At 34.6% G+C, this 23,358-nt stretch overlaps 1 protein-coding gene across 1 annotated transcript; it reads right to left on the bottom strand.

Annotated features, from left to right (window-relative positions):
* Positions 1-1,457: 1,457 nt before the first annotated feature.
* Positions 1,458-21,091, bottom strand: LOC18096818 (chaperonin CPN60-like 2, mitochondrial). The gene is made up of 17 exons (XM_052451618.1): positions 20,968-21,091; positions 20,485-20,616; positions 19,989-20,127; positions 7,242-7,417; positions 6,711-6,806; positions 6,522-6,626; positions 6,140-6,226; positions 5,939-6,028; positions 5,105-5,185; positions 4,962-5,030; positions 4,815-4,892; positions 4,135-4,230; positions 3,955-4,054; positions 3,784-3,887; positions 3,594-3,699; positions 3,181-3,259; positions 1,458-3,104 (listed from the first exon to the last, which is right to left on the bottom strand). The coding sequence occupies exons 1-17, from the start codon at positions 21,043-21,045 to the stop codon at positions 3,002-3,004; spliced, it is 1,719 nt and encodes a 572-aa protein (XP_052307578.1). The 5' UTR covers positions 21,046-21,091; the 3' UTR covers positions 1,458-3,001.
* Positions 21,092-23,358: the final 2,267 nt, after the last annotated feature.

Below are 23,358 nucleotides of genomic sequence, written 5' to 3'. Positions count from 1 at the left end.
AAAAGCTCTGGGTCCTAAATATGAATTCTACATTCCAATCCCAGGGAACCTATACAATCCTTCTTTAGCAGGTCCTTGAGCAAGGTTGTTCGAGTTTTCTGGTCCTTCACAAAGAAATGATTAGAGTGGGATTCAAAGAAACAAAAGTTATCTTTTGTAAATTTATTAACAGAAACAAGGTTTCGTTGAATCTGAGGAACATGCACAACATGTTTGGGTTTGAGTGGATTTGAATTGGCACCTAATATAGTAGATTGCCCTATATGTTTGATGGGAATACCATTATCATCACCAACAACGATAGTATCAACACCTTTGTAATCGTCAAGGATATGCAGACTGGCAAAATCTAGAGTCATATGGTGACTAGCAGCAGTGTCAGGAAACCAACCTGAGCCATCAGTAGAAATGGTAGAGGCAGTCATGTTTACAGTAGGTGAATCAACATTTCTTTCATATCTTCTTTTGCAAAACTTGGCTGAATGATTCCTCCACCTACAGATTTAACAAGAACCCCTATTGAACTTCTTAGAATTTATGAAACCATGACTTTGTCGGTTGCTATTGTTAGTATGATTCTTGAAGTTGGTGGTAGTGGATTGAGTAGCATTAGCAATAGGAACAAGTCAATGAATAGAACTTTTCAGCAAAACTTCATAAACAATTAATTGACCTGATAATTCATGAAATGCAACATGATCCTTGTGGGTATAAATGGCTGCAATAATAGGATGGTACTCATGTGGTAAGAGTCTAAAAATATTGGCATTGAATTCTTGGTTGGACATTGGTAATCCTACAAAGGCAAGAGTATCAACAATTAACTTTGCTTCCTCTAAGAACCGAGTCATAATTTTGTCAGCTAAGTTCAACTCCTTTAATGATATATGGAAAAAACTTCTTTCAAAGAAGAAAAAATCCAACTTAGCAACATCTAATCCCTTTGAAACAAGGTTTGAAACTCTAGATTAGGTTCTACTCGATTGGTTTCAACAATAAAAACTTGTGGAGAAGGAGCTGGCTTAGTGCCTTCAACATGATAGTTAAGGTTGTAGCAGTTCAAGATTGGTGTAAGTTGGGTATTTCAAGTGAGATAATTGGATGAAGTTAGTTTGATGGAAAAAGATTGGCGAGAGTTAGGCATGGCAGGGGACGATGTAGAATGAGAAAGAAGAGAAGACTGAGAAGTTGTAGAAACAGAAGGAGATGATACTACCATATCTGTTTACTTTGATACCATGTTTGAATAGAAAAGGCTAGAGTGTAGAACTCCTTGTTTCTATTCATGTATATAAATACAAATTACAAAGTAAACTTTTGAACAATTAGATTGATAATATTGATTTATCATTATCCATAAGTACCTAATCCTTTTGAATTTAAACTATGGCAACTGTATATCTAAATATCTCTAACAAAGTCACATATCTGGAATCATCAGAAGGAACAACAAAATCTTGGGAAAAATGGAGAAGCCATGTCACAAACCTGATCAGAATTAGGATCAGCCTTGTTATGTCTGGACTTAGTAGATATATATACAGTGAGAGATCGCTTTTAAGATCAGTGCCTTGTGAGTCAATGGAAATGTCACAAAAGTGCAGGCTAACAAGATGCCTAAGCTTTCTTCCTCACGTAAATTGGCCTAGTTACATATGGAAAATGCAATCTCCGGCCACTACTATCTACACTCACTTCTTTGCAAGTTCTGTAGACAGAGTCAGGTGCAATTTCTTCCACGATCATCACTCCTCCTCGGGCCACTGTAAGTTTACCAGGTTGGTAACTGATGAATCCCCGAAAATTAGATAATCATCATCTGGCACCCAATTCCTCCAGACGGAGTCGTTAACCTCCAACATTGATCCTGTAGACGTTCAACTTGATCCGGGAAGAAGTTTTGTCTATGGAAGGGGCCCACCAGGCATGTCAGCCTCCAAAGTCTTGTTCTTCTGGATTTGAATTCTCTCGACAAACTGACATTTATCTTCACACCGTCCCACTCAAAGTCTGCCAAAGTAATTGCGATGAATTGAAGCATATTATCAGAGAAGAGGATGGTGAAAGGGAAATAATTCCAGCTTTGAAGCATATTATCAGAGAAGAGGATGGGAAGCCAGGAGACTCTGGAATTATTTCCCTTTCACCATCCTCTTCTCTGATAATATGCTTCAATTCACTGCAATTACTTATGTCAAGGGTTTCCAGCTTTGGCAGACTTTGAGTGAGGGACGGTGTGAAGATAAATATCAGTTTGTCGAGAGAATTCAAATCCAGAAGAACAAGACTTTGGAGGCTGACATGCCTGGTGGGCCCCTTCCATATACAATTGATCTCAGGTAAACATGACAGCTGTAACCATTTTCAGTCCATAAGGGAGGAGCTGCATCTGCAAAATCCGGGAAGAAGTTTTGTGGGAGAAAAAGGAAGACTTCTATGGCATTCACTTGTTTCTTCAGCCGGTTTGGAGTAGACGTTCAACGTTTCCTATCGCAATCGTGAGAAAGAACTCCTTGATCACTGGAAATTCGGTACTGCTGGGGACTGTAAAATTTGATAGAAGTGCTGACACGTTGAAGAAAGCATCAGCAATATGAGTCCCTTTGGGACTGAACGCTAAGAAAGGAAGGCGGACAAGGTAAGAGCTTGGATGTGATGAACAACAGAAATGGGATGAACAATGAGATGGTGATGAACTTTGGGAGCAAAATTCTCCAAAGTTCATCACCATCTCATCCAAAGTCCCACACACCTTTGGGACTGAATTCTCCAAAAAATGGGAGCAAAATTGATCGAAATTTACAATGTCAATTCAACTAGTTGTGTATTAAATACTAAGATGAATGCCCATAAATATAGTCAAACTTTTGTTCTGGGCTCGCCTGGAACAACATTTTCATTAACTATTCATAATTTTTTACTCACTCTTCCATGTCTTTCAAAGAATGAACGAGCCCTCAAAACTGTGGCAGTTCTAATAGCACGCTGCTCACGGCTCGATCTAACAGCCCATATCACCCATATTTGGCATTCGACTGGGTGGTTTTTTCTCCTGTGGATTCTCCAAAACAGTCGCCTCAGTTGTTGTCAATAGCAAAGAAACACTGAAATTCAAAAGGCAAGTAGTTTAGTTATGGAACTGGAACACACAAACTTTTGCCAAATGACGGAGAACTTCACCTGGCGGCATCTACCATGGCTGTCCTGATGACTTTGAAGGAATCTATAATTCCAGCTTTCACCATCTCGACGTATTCACCTATGATGGCACAAGCAAAATTATCACTATAACAGATTATACCATGGAAAAGGAAATTGCACCGGAATCCTAAAGACAAGGGGATTTCCACATTTTTCAAAATTTCCCATTCTCACTCGAAAAGATGAGGAAAAAAAATCTCTTTATCTAAGCCAAAACAAAACTGGTATATGGCCATTAACCAAAAAAAAAATTTAGTGTTCAAATCAGTTATTAATTTTCTAAAAAAATATAATTCAAAAAAAAAAAATACTGTTCAAATCCATTCATTGTTACTTCCCCCAAATCTTTTAGTGTTTCTTATGATTATAATTATAATTATATAAGAACAAACCTTTAGCAGCATCGTAACCCAAATTATAATCATCTTGCTCCAACAATTTGCCAAGAACCATAGCAGAATCAAATCCAGCGTTTGAAACTATTGTATGTGCCGGCGCCTACAGCAGTGCATTTTCAATTGTTAGGTATTTCTTGACTGTAAGTAAACCCTTATAAGAATTGCAGGCCAACAAATCTCAAACCTTGAGGGCGTTCTGGATTAGTTGAATGCCTCTTTTTTCATCTTCATTCTGAGCTTGAAGTTTTTCCAGAGCTTTTGTGGAATACAAAAGAGCAACACCACCACCTAATGCAACAAATCATCTTCAGATTTTGAAGAGTTATTAACCTTTAACTGATGAAATTCCATTTACCTGGCACAATACCCTCTTCCACTGCTGCTCTACTAGCATTCAATGCATCTGTAACCCTATCTTTCCTCTCTCCAACTTCTGCCTCACTGGCACCACCAACCTGCAAGAAGACAATTTATTGATGGGTTCATCTTAAGATGAACATGCTAATCTAGGAACTTAGAATGATGAATAACAGACCTTGAAGACAGCAACACCACCAGATAGCTTTGACAGTCGTTCCTGAGCTTTCTCCTGGTCAAACAAGGCAGTACTCTTCTCTATGGCTGTCCTTAGCTACGAAAATTTATGCAGATATGTAGCATTAGAAAGATTGTACAAAAAGTAGAGAAAAGTATTCTCTTGATTACCCTTATAAAGTCTCTGTATGGGTATCTCCTTTAAACATGAAACCCTTTTCTCCAATCACAAACAGGTAAAAGCAACTACATGCACTACCAAGTATTGTACTTCACAGTTAGGTCCAATTGGTGCAAGAATACTTAATCAGGATTTGTACATTCTGCAAAGAGCTATATGAAAACAATTTTCAAGTAAAATTCAAATTTAGGATACAGTACGCATGGACTTACACCATCCATAGTTCCCAATTGCAATATTAAACAACCAGATATATAATGGCAATAAACTCCACTTTCTTGGAAATTCATCGTAGATTTAAAGGAACAATGACTGTAATCAAAATCCTGGAATTTTAAGATCATTTCATACAAAAACCTGTCAATGCACATCTGGATCGTTTTAATTCCAAAAGAAATTCCCTCGGAATAAAAAATAGTATATGAATTATTTTCATAGCAGACTTAACTATAAAGAAATCTCGAAAAGAGATGAAACAGAAACATTAAACCATCGGGCACCTGCTCACATCTTTCTTCAATCAATTTCTTTTCTCCGCAACCATGAAGAACTATTGTATCATCAAGTGACACTGTGACCTGCCATGAATGCTGTCAGCTTAGGTTCGAAGAATCTCGAAACAACACAACATACAGTTTCATTCAAACCTTCTTAGCAGTACCAAGCATTTCAATTTGGACTTTATCAAGGGTTAAACCACGATTTTCACTGATAACCTGTACAGAAAGAAGTTATTCGTGCCACAATATTCATTTAAGAGTAGAGTACGAGACAAAGGAAATCATATTACCTCTACACCAGTTAAAACAGCAAGATCATCCAAATTTGCTTGTCTGTTTTCCCCAAAACCAGGAGCTTTAATGGCACAGACCTACAAATAATAATTTCAATCAGTGAGACAGTATATGTAAATTCCAAAAGAGCAATGAATAATTGAATATGACGTCTTGTTACACAAAAGTAGCTGAGTATTACGTGTACAAGATCAAAATAGGCATACCTTATGTAGAGCATATTTTATGTACATATCAAATATAGCATATAGGACAGTTGCTGTTTAAAAGGCAAAAATCCCCATTTGAAATCAGACCATGTGTTTTAGAGTCAAAATAAAGCTAAAATTAAGCCTGAAACTCCTTTCTATTTGAGGATGTCTGTGTAGGGAACTATTAACTCCTTAATTTTATTGAAGCACCTGAGGATGTCATACTACTGCTTTTGATTTGGCAAGATTCAAATTGCCTCAAGTTTCCCTTTTCGTTTTAGCAAACAACAGGAAAGTTATGTCTTCTCATAATTCAGAAAAACTAATCCACACATTTTAACTCTCTTTCAACATATATCTATAAGTCAAGAAGAGCCAAAAGCATAATTTAGCTTTCTATTTATGCATGCAAGCAACAGACAGCTGCACAAATCAATCAGCAACATTACACTTACAAAAGACATGCATGTGTGTGTATTGGTATGTTTATAAATAAGTAACTCATGTAGTGTAAGCATGTTCTTGTATATTGCTTTGTATCAGAATAGCAATACTGTATAATGGACACTTGTGAAATTTTTTTTGCCATCCAACACAATTTACCTTATAAGAAACTTCAAAACAAAGTTAACTAATCACCTTAAGTCCAGCTCGATGCATATTGAGAATAAGCATGGCTAAGGAATCACTCTCAACATCCTCAGCTACGATAAAAAGTGCTCTGCTTTTCTGTTGAGAGGATATTTAGAAACCAACAGATGAGAAAATGGCAAGCTGAAATTAACTTTCACTTAATGCAGCTAATAAAAATTTAGAAACCTCAAAGAAAACATAAATTACTTTGACTGCCAGCTCTAATACTCTCAGAAGTGAGTTCATGTCTGAAATCTTTTTGTCATAAATGAGGATTAATGGATTTTCAAGTTCCTGCAAAAAATGCAAAGCGTGATTTAATCAAGACATATAAACAAGAGCACTGGTGAACCCAAAACAATGGTGAGTGAGAGATCAAAAACAAAAGGAGGCCATTCATAACTTATATCTAAAGGCAGAGCGCCCTTTAAAATATTAAACATTAAAGAGAAGCCATCAATGAGAGACGACTACTTGATAAAATAAGGTATCTCCAGAAAAAAGCTTTATGGTGGAAATTTCTTGGATTTCAATATGCTAATCTGCTGATTGGTTTTTGATACTTGGTAAAACACTGATCTGAACTTGCACATTTCTGGGTCTTCTTATCAGTAATAAAATAGGGAGAAATATAGCCTCTAGCTAGCTTCATTCCTTCAACAACTTCCAACTCATTATCCAAAGTATTCCCATCCTGCCAAATTCAAAAGCAATAAGAACCTACACTAAAAAATTTATCCAGTGATCATATCATGTCAAAAAGAGGAAGTGCACTCACAGTGACAGTAATCACTCCATGCTTTCCAACTTTCTCCATTGCTCTTGCTATCATTTCTCCAATCTCACGTTCACCATTTGCAGAGATAGTGGCAACCTATTCAGATTTGTGGGATACACTGGCTGATAAGCAAAGACAAAACAAGAGTAGTGTACATAGAGTAGAGTCAAAGATCTTATAAGCATACAAACAATGAGCACAAGAAATAGTTCTAGAAATATGAAAAATATTTCTAATTAAGTAAATAACAACCAAAAAGAGGTCCAAATGATCCAAATTTCAATTAAGGGACTTTATCTGGGACTATAATATGAAAATGTGCCAAGGCGAGTCTATGATCAGAAAGCTACCCTAGCAAACTAGAGAGGTAACTTTCAGCGGTTAGAAAACTATAATGCCTTTCTTTTTACTAGATGTTAGCTAAATCCTTATTGCAAATCAGATTCATTACAATTAGATCCTGGAATAGATCAAAGCTTCCCCCCAAACATAATATAAGGACAAGAACAGCTTCCGTAAGATGCTGTGTACCTGAGTAATTTCTTCTGGTGTGCTTATCATCAATGCTCTCTTTTTCAAGTCTGAAAGGACACCACCAACCGCAATATTGATGCCACTACGCAAATCCATCACATTCACACCAGCAGATACAGACTTGCAGCCTTCGACGAGTATAGCCTGAGTCAGGACAGTTGCACAAGTTGTACCTACAACATGATACATAACAAACACCCCCAACCCCCAAATGGGAACTTAGTAGATAGAGCTGAAGATTGATCAATGACAAGTTTCTACTTCAAGTAGAAACTTAACATAGAGATCTAATGTTTTGTATCCAGTGTTATGTATCATGTTGCTTGTTTGGTTATGTACTGACAGAACACCAAGTATTACTTCTTTTTTTGATTGTTTGGTTTTCAAAATGAATAAAGCAGTTTTGAGGCACAAAAACAATACAAATCTATCCAACTTTTAATCTCAATTCAAATTATGTTAAGAAATTCACAATAATAATGGTGCTTTTGTGACATGAAGTTGAGAGATCACCATCCCCCGTGGCAGTATTAGTAGCATTTGCGACCTGCTTCACAAGGTCTGCACCAACACTCTTCGCCTTTTCCTTGAACTTGATGCTTTTGGCAACAGTGACTCCATCCTTGGTCACCTTTGGAAGCCCCCGGCTTTTTTCAATAATAACATGGCGGCCCTGAATTGATCATCAAGGATAGGAGTTGAGATCAGTTATATGGAAGGGTGATGTTAGGAATCCCGTAAGCTATTTATTAGGAATGGATAATCTGTAGGTGAATTGAAGCATATTATCAGAGAAGAGGATGGGAAGCCAGGAGACTCTGGAATTATTTCCCTTTCACCATCCTCTTCTCTGATAATACGCTTCAATTCACTGCAATTACTTATGTCAAGGGTTTCCAGCTTTGGCAGACTTTGAGTGAGGGACGGTGTGAAGATAAATATCAGTTTGTCGAGAGAATTCAAATCCAGAAGAACAAGACTTTGGAGGCTGACATGCCTGGTGGGCCCCTTCCATATACAATTGATCTCAGGTAACCATGACAGCTGTAACCATTTTCAGTCCATAAGGGAGGAGCTGCATCTGCAAAATCCGGGAAGAAGTTTTGTGGGAGAAAAAGAAGACTTCTAAGGCATTCACTTGTTTCTTCAGCCGGTTTGGAGTAGACGTTCAACGTTTCCTATCGCAATCGTGAGAAAGAACTCCTTGATCACTGGAAATTCGGTACTGCTTGGGACTGTAAAATTTGATAGAAGTGCTGACACGTTGAAGAAAGCATCAGCAATATGAGTCCCTTTGGGACTGAACGCTAAGAAAGGAAGGCGGACAAGGTAAGGGCTTGGATGTGATGAACAGAAATGGGATGAACAATGAGATGGTGTTGAACAAGGCCCACACACCTTTGGGACTGAATTCTCCAAAAAATGGGAGCAAAATTGATCGAAATTTACAATGTCAATTCAACTAGTTGTGTATTAAATACTAAGATGAATGCCCATAAATATAGTCAAACGGGCTCCTTGCCTGGAACATTTTTCAAAATTTCCAATTCTCACTCGAAAAGATGAGAAGGAAAAGATCTCTTTGTTAAACAATATCTAAAAGGTGTGGAGGAATTATTGTTTCTCCATACCTAAATCACTGTGGATTACGATAGTAATTCATAGTGATTTTTACTTTTATTTTTTGTTTTTGCTAATTTTTTTTTTTTTTTTTTTTTAAAATTTTTTTTTCAAAATTACTTTTTTTTTCAACTTTCCTAATTTTTTTTTCATTTATTTTTTCTTTTGTTTTTTTCAAAATTATTTTTGTTGATTTTACTTTTTAAATATTGACCTGGTTAAAATTTTTGCTTTGTAATTTTTTTCTTGAAAATACTGTGGATTGCTGCGATGTTTTTCCACATAGTTTTTCTATTTTATTTCTTTATTTTTTAAAATTATATTTTTTGATTTTTTTTAATATGGAGCTGATTGAGAATTTAGTTTTGTAATTTTTTTCTTTAAAACATTGTTTATTGCTACAGTGTTTCTCCGCATGGTTTTTTTTATGATTTTCTCCAAAATTATCTTTTTTATTTTATTTTTTAATATTGAGCTGGTTAAAAATTACAGTTACAATATGTGAGGAAAACACTTTAACTTTCCTCGAAAATTACTGTTGGTTGCTACAATGTTTTTTCCCACGTGGTTTTTTTCTGTTTTCGTTATGTTTTTCCCTAAAATTATCTTTGTCAATTTTATTTTTTAAATATTAAGTTGGTTAAGAATTGTAATTACAAGTAAATACAAGTTTTTCCTCAAAAAAACACTATGGATTGATACAGTTTTTCCTCACATGGTTTTTTTCCAGTTTCTTTTGTGTTTTCTTTTTTTGTAATATTTTTTTCCAAAATCATTTTCGTCGATTTTATTTTTTTAAATATTGAGTTGGTTAAAATTTAACTTTGTAATAAAGCTTAATCATGTGGGGAAAGCATTGTAGCTTTGCTCATAAAACATTGTGGATTGCTACAGTGTCTCTCCGCATAGTTTTTTTTTTGTTATAATTTTTTTCAAATTATCTTTTTCAATTTTATTTTTTTAATATTGAGTTGTTTGTAAATTACAATTATAAGTCATTACAAATAAGGCTAAATCATGTGGGGAAACACTGTAGCTTTCATCACAAAACACTGTGAATTGCTACAGTGTTTCCAACATGATTTTTCCCTTTTTTTTGGTGTTTGTTTTGTTATTTTTTTTTCTAAGATTATTTATGTTGATTTTTTTTTTAATATTGAGCCGATTAAGAATTTAGCTTTGTTATTTTTTTTCTTTAAAACACTGTGAATTGTTGCGGTGTTTTCCCATGTGATTTTTTTATGATTTTTTTTTAATATTGAGTTGGTTAAAAATTATAATTACAATAAAGCTAAATCATATGAGGAAAGGGTTGTAGTTTTTCTCACAAAACACTGTGGATTGCTACAATATTTCCCTAAATAGTTTTTTAGTTTATTTTATTGGAAAAAGCGCTATAGTTTTCCTCACAAAACATTGTCAATTGCTGCAATATTTTTTCTCATGGGTTTTTTTCCTTCCAAAATTATCTTTGTTGGTTTTTTTTTTATATTAAGCTGGTAGAGAATTTAGTTTTGTATTTTTTTTTGCTTTTTATTAACTGAAAAGCTAAATCATGTGGCGAAAGCACTGTATCTTTCCTCACAAAACATTGTAGATTGCTACAAATCATTTTGTTCAGTCTCTATGTTTTTGATCACCAACACAACTTTTTTTTTCCGTCATGAAATATTTGCTTCATCATACCTTTAATTTCTATTACTTATCTAGCGCTGGTTCACAATTATAACACTATCAAGTGCATTTGTTTTATAAGCCCGCGGCAACACGCGGGCAAGTCATCTCGTCTAAGCTAAAACAAAACTGGTATTTGGCCATTAATCAAAAAAAATTTCAAAAAAATATACATAAGTTGCTCACGTCTTTTCTTTGCAAGAAATTTTTTAATATAAGGCTACGATTGTTTTTGAAAAATAGTTTTTGAGAAACTATTTTTTAAATTTTTTTGTGTTTATATGTCATTAGAAAAGTTAGTCAACGAAAAACACTTTCCAGTTATAGATAAATTTGGCTTGGTTTCCAGAAAAGTGTTTTCCTGAAAAATTTAGGCGGAAAACATTTTCCGGAAGTTGTGAAAAATTTAGAAATATCATATTATTTGCTGATTATATCAAATTTGGTCCTCAAACTTTTGATTGCTATATATATTTTATTTTGAATATTTATTTTTCAATTTCATCTCTTAAAATTTAATTTTTATATTAAATTTGGTCCTCATTTCTATAATTGTTATTTGTTTTTCCCTTATCATTTTTTTATTGAAATTTTTTATCTATTAAATTTGATCCTCATTCTTTTGATTGTTACTTATTTTATTTGAAATAATTTATGACATGTTAATTATTATTATTTTAATTTCTTCATCTTTTTTTTTAGATTTGATCTCTATTATTTTAATTATTATTTTTTTGTGTTTATATGTCATTAGAAAAGTTAGTCAACGAAAAACACTTTCCAGTTATAGATAAATTTGGCTTGGTTTCCAGAAAAGTGTTTTCCTGAAAAATTTATGCGGAAAACATTTTCCGGAAGTTGTGAAAAATTTAGAAATATCATATTATTTGCTGATTATATCAAATTTGGTCCTCAAACTTTTGATTGCTATATATATTTTATTTTGAATATTTATTTTTCAATTTCATCTCTTAAAATTTAATTTTTATATTAACTTTGGTCCTCATTTCTATAATTATTATTTGTTTTTCCCTTATCATTTTTTTATTGAAATTTTTTATCTATTAAATTTGATCCTCATTCTTTTGATTGTTACTTATTTTATTTGAAATAATTTATGAAATTATATTTTTTTTCAATTTCATTCTCATTCAACTTTTTAATTTGTAAGATTTGTTGCTCATTATTTTAATAAACTTGAGAAAAATAAAACATTAATAAATTATTTTCCAGCTTATTTTCAATGATATAACCAAACACTGGAAAGTGTTTTCCAACTTATTTTCTATTACACTACCAAACATCAGAAAATAATTCACTTTCCTGAAATTCACTTTCCAAAAGGAAACTACTTTCCAGCAAACAAACAGGACCTAAATTCAAAATTTAATGAATACAAAGTAATAATTTCATCAGACATCTTTGATCAGCTTGATTCAATCCAAGTTTATCTACAAAACATTATTTTTTTAAAATAATTTTTATTTAATTATATGATAATTAAAATATAAATAAGAAAAAATTTAAAAAATAATGATGAGTCATAAAAAAAACTTGTTAATATTAAATTTTTTTGTTATTCTTTTATTTGAAACAAAATAAAAATTGAATGATATTTAATAAAATAATATTTAAAATTTATTCTTAGTTAATTTAAAATTTTTAATAAACTAATATCTTTATAATATTTTAAATTAATCATTTTTTTAAAAAATAAATTTAAATTAAAGAACAAAATAAAAAAACAAGCCACACATGCTGACCTATGTAGCCTAGCATGCCTAGCCCTTTAAATATGGCCTAAGCCCACGCTTCTAGCCTTTGGTATGGGTTTTTTTTTATGAGTGAATGACATGCTTTTTTTTTTTTTCCTTTTTTTTAAAAAAGAAAGCAATGGATCGCCTGCAGTAGTAGACAACTCGTCGTTCACTTAGGATTATCTTCATCTTCCTCATCACGTGCATGAGATGAGGGGTCTAGAAAGCTCAACATGTTGCTCTAAACCTATGATGTGTTGGACACCAAGCATGTGGGGTGAGAAATCAGGTAGTTTAGGAGAACTAATATCATGAAACTCTTCTAAGACCGTACTTATCTTTTTAGATGATTCTATTGAAGAGTTCCCTAAAACTTTCTCTGACATTAAAATAGACATATTAGGCTCTTTCTTAACCTCATTCTCAAGCTCACGTGAACTCATTGTGTTAAGTCCACTTCTTGCACATCCTTGTTATCTAGATCACTAAAATCCTTAAGATTAGGCTCATACACTTCAACATTACAATATTTCTCTTTACTTATATCCTTATATTTTTGGATGACTAAGGGTTTAGAGGTGCAATCTAATAAGATATGACCAAAACCTAAACAATTAGTACACTTAACCCTTGAACTCACCTTAGACACTTCATTGACAACTCGTTTGCCCTTGTCTTTCTTATAAAGTTGGGCACTACTAGGATTAGGTCTTTGGGGTGGAGCACCTAACAAAGAATCACTACTTCTGAATTGGGATCTAATAGGAATATTATAAGGGTCCTGATAATTCATCCACTGATTTTTCGTGACCAACTAATAGTCTTGAACTAAGGTACAAGTTTGGTCAAGGGTAGATACACCTTGAAATACAACTTCCCTTCTAAGATCATCATTCAAACCTTTACAAAATCTACGAAAAGGCATGGTTTCATTCTCTCTTATGGCATATCTCATCATGTAATCGTTAAACTGTATTATATACTCATTGATGGACTTATTCCCTTGTCGTAGATTGTTCCATTGGTCTAAGAGTTTATTCCTATAAGACTAGGGTAGGTACTTCTCCTGAAGTTTTTGTTTCATTTTGATCCAATCAGTTATAGGAGGTTTACCTCTCATCTCTAAATAATCATCAACATCTCTCCAATAAATTTTGGCTTCACCAATGAGCATCATCTTAGCAAATCTAAATTTTCTATTATCAGACAAGTTATGCCACTCAAAGAATCGATCCATATCACGAATCTACATATCAAATATCCAAGGGTCATGACGACTGTTAAAAGTGGGAGCTTCTATTTTGTTAGAACTCATGACACAAAAGCATGCAGCACTCACTTAGAAATGAAATTGAGATAACAAATGATTCTTGCAAGTGAAGTCACAATACAAAAATAAAGCTAATCTCATTTATTTTTTATGTGAAGATTAATCAAGAACAGATTATGCTAGGAAAATAATAAGCATGCAATGCTAGACCTTTTAAATGTAAATGATTAATCAAATAATGATCACAACTTTTCAATAATTTCAGCAAGCTTAACAACTAGTTGCTAAATATCAATGAAGAAAGAGTTGATAAGCAAGAGTTAACAGATAAAAATGCTAAATGAGATTTTTTTTTTTTAGGATCAAACCGGATGTAGGATTAGGGTTGAGCATAAACATGTAGATCGTTTAATTGTAAAAACAATTAAAAACCCTGGCTCTGATACCAAATTTGATGAGAGACAACAAACAAAAGACTTGAAGCATAAAAAGAAATAAGCTATAGAGAAAGAAGAAAGCAAAGGACGAGAAAAATGGGGATTTGAGATATGCAAAATCTGCAATATTTTAATTAATCATCAAATACTCTTTAGCATTTAAAAAAGTAAGATATAAATACTAAAACCCTAACTAGAACAAGTGATTGGGCTTATGGCCCACTAAATAAAATACTCAACAATAATTAAATCAAACCCAACAAATATACCCTAATTAATAAATCTCAACTAAAAATTCGTATTAATTAAACTAAAACATAAGTTAAAGCCCAATCTCTCAATGATTTGGGCTATCCTCCATCATCTATGATCATACGCATGCGTAAACAATATTTCGGGTTCGGTGTCCCCACCAAGAAGCCATTAATGAGAGACGACTACTTGATAAAATAAGGTATCCTCCAGAAAAAAGCTTTATGTTGGAAATTTCTTTGATATCTGATGGGGACATCGAACCGGAAACATTGTTTACGCACGCATATGATCATAGACGATAGAGGATAGCCCAAATCATTGAGAAATTAGGCTTTAGCTTATGTTTTTTGGTTTAATTTATATGAACTTTTAGTTAAGGTTTATTAATTTGGTTTTATTTGTTGGTTTGATTTAATTATTGTTGGGTATTTTATTTAGTGGGCCATAAGTCCAAACGCTTGTTCTAGTTAGGGTTTTAGTATTTATATCCTACTTTTCTAAATGTTAGACAATTTTGATGATTAATGAAAATTTTGCAGACTTTGCATATCTCCAATCCTCATTCTTCTCTTTCTTTGCTTTCACTTCCCAGCTTTTTCTCTAAAAGCTTCTTTCTTTTCTTACTTTAATTCATATTATTTATTGTCCAGCATCAAATTTGGTATCAGAGCATGGCTTTTAATTCTTCTTACAATTAAACTATCCATATGTTTATGTTTAACCTAGATCCGGTTTGATCTAAAAAAAACCGTACTGTTCTGAATACAAAAAAAAAATTGTTCATCATCAACGACAACGATTTCAGCAGCGGCGCCTCAACCAATCACAGCGGCAGACCCACCACCGAAAAGACCTGCACATCAGTCCCAACCAGTGATCGACAATTCTACATCAACGTCGATCACAACCAACTATCACAACCAAGACACAAGTACACGTCGATTTACTGCCTTCAACAACCCGCAGCGCCGAAGCCACAGCAGGTCTTTGTTTTTAGCAACCCAAATCAGCGTTACAAACCATCTGCCGCAACCACCACTGACTCGCACCCTCCAGCAGCAGCACCAGCCGCAACGCCACCATCCACAGTGCCATCGCCTTCAGCAGCGACAACAGATCAACATGCCGCTGTCCAGCAGCGACCCCACAGCCCCTTCCCTCGCACCGCCAAGCCCAAACAGAATCACGAAGCCCCGTTTCTTGCGCCATCGCCATCAACAGCGGCAGCAGATCACAGGAGGTAGGGAAGAAGGAAACAGAAGCTGGCAAAATAATTAACCCTGCCACGTCAACACCACGTCAGCACGTTGAAGCAGCATCTGCGTCATCAACTTATCCTACCATGTCATATGTCACGCAATCTTTTACTGACACGTCAGCAGACTCCACCACATCATCAATTCTTCCACGTCAGCGGCAGCAAGTTCCAGCTCCCTCCATCAAATATAGTTAATGAATCAGTCTAGCTTTTGATTTATTGAATTTTACCTTCTCTGGTTTTGCAATTTTCATTTAAAGTTATCATTAATATTACTTTTATGTCCAAAAGAAAAAATCATAAAAAAAAATCTCACCTAGCATTTTTAATTTTTAATTTTTGTTCATCAACCTCTTTCATCAGTGATAACTAGTATCTTATTCTATTTGATAATTATGAGTTCTTGCTTGTGACATCATGTTTGATTAATAATTTACACTTAAGAATCTAGCATTACATGCTTACAATTTTATTAGTGTAATTTGTTCTTGATTAATCTCCACATTTAAAAAAAAAGATAAAAAAAATTAGCTTTATTTTTGTATTGTGATTTTACGTGCAAGAACCATTTATGATCTCAATTCCATTTATAAGTTAGTGTTGCATGCATTTGTGTCATGATCATCTAGTGTTCAAACTTAAGTTTACACTTACTGTAGACTCAACCTTTAGTGATACTCTTATAACCATTTAAAGGGAACTGCAAACTTAGGTGATCAACACGTTTAAAAGAATTGAGCCCTAAGAGAGTTTTCGAATAAGACACTCAAAGACCAATAAATATCACAAGAATAATAATTATGGACAAGTTCACTCTAAGTGCCACCAGTATGACTATCATTTAGATTACTCTAAACACGATGACTTTGATGAGCGAGTCTTGAGTCCTAACAAAATAAAAGCCCCCACTTTTGATGTCGTCATGACCCTTGGATATTTGATATGTGGATTCGTGATATGGATCGATTCTTTGAGTGGCATAACCTGTCTGATAATAGGAAAGTTAGATTTGTTGAGATGAAGCTTATTGGTGAAGCCAAAACATATTGAAGAGAAGTTGAAGATTGTTTGGAGATGAGAGGTAGACCTCATATAACTGATTGGATCAAAATGAAACAAAACTTTCAGGAGAAGTACCTACCCCAGTCTTATAGGAATAAACTCTTAGACCAATGGAACAATCTAAGACAAGGGAATAAATCTATCAATGAGTATATACACAGTTTAACGATTACATGATGAGATGTGCCATAAGAAAGAATGAAGTCATGACTTTACGTAGATTTTATAAAGGCTTGAAAGATGATCTTAGAAGGGAAGTTGTATTTCAAGGTGTATCTACCCTTGACCAAGCTTATACCTTAGTTAAAGACTAAAAGTTGGTCACAAAGAATCAGTGAAAGAATCATCAGGACTTTTATAGTATCCTTATTAGGTCCCAATTCAGAAGTAGTGATTCTTTGTTAGGTGCTCCACCCCCACAGACCTAATCCTAGTAACTCCCAACTTTATAAGAAAGATAAAGGCAAACGAGTTATTAATGAAGTGTCTAAGGTGAGTTCAATGGTTAAGTGTACTAATTGTCTAGGTTTTGGTCATATCTCTTTAGATTGTACCTCTAAACCTTTAGTCATCCAAAAATATTAGAATATAGGTAAAGAGGAATATTGTAGTGTTGAAGTGTATGAGCCTAATCTTGAGGATTTTAGTGACCTAGATGTCGAGGATGTGCAAGAAAAGGGACTTAACACAATAAGTCCACGTGAGCTTGAGAATGACATTAGGGAAGAGTTTGATATGTCTGCTTTAATGGTAGAGAAAGTTTTAAGGAACTCTTCAGTGGAATCACCTATAGAGATAAGTATAGTCTTAGAAGAGTCATGATATTAGTCCTCTTAAACTACCTGATTCCTTACCCCACATGCTTGGTGTCAAGCACATCATAAGTTTAAAACAACATGTTGAGCTTTGTGACCCCTTACCTCATGCACGTGATAAGGAAAATAAAGATAATCCTACTTTACTTGATTGTGTCCATACCATATCTACATATGTTTCAAACAATGTTTGTCTCATTCCACACCCTCGATAATTTAATGTTCATAGTTACAAACCTAAGAAGCCTATAAAACACCTTCTCATATCTTCTCAGGATAGGATGTCTAAGTCAACTGAGTCGTTACTATGTGGAGTTCATAATTTACATGTTGAGATCATGAAACAAATTCAAGCAAGTAATGAACAATACAAATTTCAAGCTGATTTACTTAAGTATCATGATGCATTTAATGTTGGAGATTATTTCATGATACAGATTAGACCTGAACGGTGTCCTTTGGAAACCGATCATAAATTACAAGTAAGTAGTGCTAGATCATTCAAAGTGTTGCAAATAATTGAATTAAATAATTATGTCATTAAATTGTCATTAAACTTTGATATTAGCTCTACTTTTAACATGAAAGACCTCATTATTTATAAAATACAACCTATCATTGATGCTCCTTTTGATACCCATACCTCATTATCCATATCTTTGGCACAAAAGAAACATATTAATGCTACTTTGAATGCACAAGTTGTTTTTACCAGGGATGATGAACTTCAGCAAATCCTAGTATATGGGCTCGAAGACCAGATTCAGACTATACTTGGATTATCAGAGAGACATCACAACAACTTGATCCTTATCTTTGAGAGCATTATCGGAGCTGCCTTGACCTATACTCAACGGGGTCGAGTTCTTCCAACCCCGGGAGAATTGATGGGGAAATCGAACCGGAAACATTGTTTATGCACACGTATGATCATAGACGATGGAGGATAGCCCAAACCATTGAGAAATTAGGCTTTAGCTTATGTTTTTTGGTTTAATTTATATGAACTTTTAGTTAAGATTTATTAATTTGGTTTTATTTGTTGGGTTTGATTTAATTATTGTTGGGTATTTTATTTAGTGAGCCATAAGTCCAAACGCTTGTTCTAGTTAGGGTTTTAGTATTTATATCCTACTTTTCTAAATGTTAGATAGTTTTGATGATTAATGAAAAATTTGCAGACTTTGCATATCTCCAATCCCCATTCTTCTCTTTCTTTGCTTTCACTTCTTAGCTTCTTCTCTAAAAGCTTCTTTCTTTTTTTGTTTTAATTCTTATTATTTATTGTCCCGCATTAATATCAATATGCTAATCTGCTGATTGGTTTTTGATACTTGCTGAAAGACTAATATGAACTTACTCATTTCTGGGTCTTCTGATCAGTAATAAAATAGGGAGAAATATAGCCTCTTGCTAGCTTCATTCCTTCAACAACTTCCAACTCATTATCCAAAGTATTCCCATCCTGCCAAATTCAAAAGCAATAAGAACCTACACTAAAAAATTTATCCAGTGATCATATCATGTCAAAAAGAGGAAGTGCACTCACAGTGACAGTAATCACTCCATGCTTTCCAGCTTTCCCCATTGCTCTTGCTATCATTTCTCCAATCTCACGTTCACCATTTGCAGAGATAGTGGCAACCTATTCAGATTTGTGGGATACACTGGCTGATAAGCAAAGACAAAACAAGAGTAGTGTACATAGAGTAGAGTCAAAGATCTTATAAGCATACAAACAATGAGCACAAGAAATAGTTCTAGAAATATGAAAAATATTTCTAATTAAGTAAATAACAACCAAAAAGAGGTCCAAATGATCCAAATTTCAATTAAGGGACTTTATCTGGGACTATAATATGAAAATGTGCCAAGGCAAGTCTACGATCAGAAAGCTACCCTAGCAAACTAGAGAGGTAACTTTCAGCGGTTAGAAAACTATAATGCCTTTCTTTTTACTAGATGTTAGCTAAATCCTTATTGCAAATCAGATTCATTACAATTAGATCCTGGAATAGATCAAAGCTTCCCCCCAAACATAATATAAGGACAAGAACAGCTTCCGTAAGATGCTGTGTACCAGAGTAATTTCTTCTGGTGTGCTTATCATCAATGCTCTCTTTTTCAAGTCTGAAAGGACACCACCAACCGCAATATTGATGCCACTACGCAAATCCATCACATTCACACCAGCAGATACAGACTTGCAGCCTTCGACGAGTATAGCCTGAGTCAGGACAGTTGCACAAGTTGTACCTACAACATGATACATAACAAACACCCCCAACCCCCAAATGGGAACTTAGTAGATAGAGCTGAAGATTGATCAATGACAAGTTTCTACTTCAAGTAGAAACTTAACATAGAGATCTAATGTTTTGTATCCAGTGTTATGTATCATGTTGCTTGTTTGGTTATGTACTGACAGAACACCAAGTATTACTTCTTTTTTTGATTGTTTGGTTTTCAAAATGAATAAAGCAGTTTTGAGGCACAAAAACAATACAAATCTATCCAACTTTTAATCTCAATTCAAATTATGTTAAGAAATTCACAATAATAATGGTGCTTTTGTGACATGAAGTTGAGAGATCACCATCCCCCGTGGCAGTATTAGTAGCATTTGCGACCTGCTTCACAAGGTCTGCACCAACACTCTTCGCCTTTTCCTTGAACTTGATGCTTTTGGCAACAGTGACTCCATCCTTGCTTTTTTCAATAATAACATGGCGGCCCTGAATTGATCAAGGAAAGGAGTTGAGATCAGTTATATGGAAGGGTGACCAGTATATTTGTTGAGTGTTTTTATCATCATTGCAGGAGCTCAACCTCATACAGTTTTATTGTAGTTTCTTAATAATTGAATTGATGATGATGATGATGATGATAAAAGCCATGGATACAATAGAGAAAGCCAATTTTCAAATTTCAAAACAAGCACTGGAAACCTTATTTTGCAAAAATAAATAAATACAGAAATTCAGTTCAGGCCAGACATGGTAATGGCGCTCATTGTTTCTCACCCTCAAACTAATCCACAGAACTTGAAGAAAGAATAGATAAGAAAAAAAGTGATGGTGTAACTTCAATACCTTTGGTCCCATTGTGACTTTCACGGCTTCTGCAACCTCATTGACACCCTGTAGCATAGCTGCACGAGCCCCAACTCCAAAATTGATATCCTTAGCCACATAACTTCTACTGTATGTGACCCTACTGGATAACTACCCAATTGACAGCATTAACCAATAAGCTTGTCAAGATGAGTAAATGCCCGGATGAACAACCTCAAGCAAGAATCACATAGAACAGCCAAACCACTCAAATCAAAGTGTATTTCATAGGAATGGACCGACCCAAAAAGACTCAGTTTTGAAATAATCAAACTAACCATGACCCTCCATTTGCTCACAGTGAAGAATATTTGACTCAAAGAGATGCAAGTATCTATCTGGGCTTAGTTAACCCAGGTTCATTTTTCACATATAAATCGAATTTCTCGATCATTTATTGCTTATTAATAAATAAAAAGTCGATATGCCATTGAAGAAAGAGGGAGAGGCCGGTGGTAGTACCTGCTTCTTTGAAGCAGAGGAGCTGTGAAAAGATAGAAAAACAAAAGAAGCACAGTAGAGAATTATTAGCTGCTCCATTCACACATATTTTATATATCAAGAAGTTACGTGACGAAAGAAATCAATACCCAATTGATGAAGCTAATCTTGAAGCAATCCTATACATGGTTGGCGGTTGATTACACACGCAGGGGGGGGGGGGGGGGGGGGGGGGGGGGGGGGGGAAGTGGCCTTTTGGAGGGATTTAGCTTTTGAAATTTTGTAGGGTATCTAGGGTTTAAAGGTAAACTCGATTTCCCACCCTCACTATTGATTGTAAATTTAAATAGGTCCTCAACTATGATGAAACTTTCAATTAAGCCCCCCAACTATTGATTTAAGCAATGTTCCTGTAAGTAAGAGTGTCTCATGCAAGGTTGTTAAAATTGCGATTTTGACGCGGCACGGAAAATGCAAAACAAACTCGGATCGTAAAATCGTAAAATCGTAAGGAATTTTACGCAATGTTCCTGTAAGTAAGAGTGTCTCATGCAAGGTTGTTAAAATTGCGATTTTGACGCGGCACGGAAAATGCAAAACAAACTCGGATCGTAAAATCGTAAAATCATAAAATCGTAAGGAATTTTAAAATACATTAAAAAAATTCATGCTTCAAATAAAAATCCATACATATTTCAAGCACCTTAAAATACACGGTTCAAATAAAAATTCATACATAATTTAAATAACTTTTCATTAGCTAATAACTAACAAACTTAAAACAAATAATTAACAAACTTAAAGTTAACAAATCCATAGCCCTTGGTCTTGCCACTCCGCTTATCCTTGACAACCTATTATGTGAGAAAGCACAACAACATATGCATATAAGGTAACCGTTAAGCTTCCAAAAAAAAAATAGAAATAAAAACCAGAAGGAAAAGGCAAGAAACAGAAACACCCAAAACATGATAATAAATGCATGCTGGGTGCCGGTGCACAGGCACACAGAAGAAACATGCATTTTCAACATAATCACAGCCCAATTCCCCAGTCAACCACGGGCATTGCAGATGAGGTAACAACTAATAAGGACTAAACTGAAACAAGCAGAGGCAGAGCATCATGAATCAAGTCCCCAAGAACATGACTAAGATTAGTAGGTTATTTCAACAACCAAACTTCTATGAAAAACCTCCTTTTTAGACTCATACCACAAGGGAATTTCAGAAAATTAAAGTCCTTGTAGAGATCATTGCAAGTAAATGCAAAAAATCTACATTGAATACAACTAGCCAGGCCTAAATCAATCCAGATACTGCTCATTTCAGATGAATCTCTGAAAGACTTTATTAGATTGCTCCATCATACTAATAAGACAAAATAAATTCCACATAAATCAGTTCAAGAGAAAAATGGGAAGCAGATACAAGTTGCTTGGTAACTGAACCAAAACTACTAAACCCAGGCACTCTGGAGAACCTAGTCAGATCTATTGACAGTACCAGACCTTCAAAAATTCATCATCTTATCAAGATCAACTCAAATAGAAAAACATCTAGGGAAAAGCACCTGCATGCTTAGAGGTTATGGAAATTTTGTGGTGAGCAAAAGATCCTGAAACTCAGGTTTCTAACGAAATCAGCACATAGAGCCCACTTAAAAATTTTAATGGGTTACTAACCTGACTCCAACTTGTTCAGATCAAGAAACAGAGACAACTGATTTATGTGAAAAAACAGAGTCACACACACACGGTTAAATTTGAATCTAAAATTCACAGGCAAAATCTCAATAATAGACAGTCACAGAAACTTTGAATCAAAATCTCAATCTTTAACATCATTAAACTGTAAAGATTAAAGCACCTAAAGGTCCTAAACAATAGTCACGAAAGATTACAAACAGGGTAAGAAACGGACATGGTAAGAAACTAAGAATCTTACCTCTGTTCTGAGCAGTGAGCACTGAGAAGATCAATATTGCAGTCAAACTTGGAGCCTGCGAATCCAATCAAACTAATATTAGCATTAGAGTAAGAAACAGACAGGGAAAAAAAAGCACCCCCAGCCGCTGGTAGTTACCAACAGAGAAGAGAGAACCAATGAATTTTTGCAGGAGGTGAAACAAGATAAACAGAGAAACTTACCTGGTGGAGACTGGAGAGACGCCGTTGTTGTTGGGTGGACTCTGGTTCTCACGGTGGCTGGTGAAAAGGACGCCGTCGATGATGGAAAAATCAAAAGGATGAGGGGCGAGGGCTGTTGTGGAGTACCGGTGGACGGTGGTTGATTGTTGGCTGAGAGAAAGAGATTAAGAGACTGGGTCACTTAGGAATCCTCAGTGAGGATTTAGAATTTTGGGATTTCAATTTAGGGATTTTTTATGTTTTGATTCTTCTGAACGTGAATG

Source organism: Populus trichocarpa, chromosome 3 (assembly GCF_000002775.5).
Source record: "Populus trichocarpa isolate Nisqually-1 chromosome 3, P.trichocarpa_v4.1, whole genome shotgun sequence".
In the NCBI taxonomy this organism is placed as follows: Eukaryota; Viridiplantae; Streptophyta; class Magnoliopsida; order Malpighiales; family Salicaceae; genus Populus; species Populus trichocarpa.
Note: the sequence above shows the minus strand (reverse complement) of the source record. Positions and strands in the feature narration are given on the sequence as shown.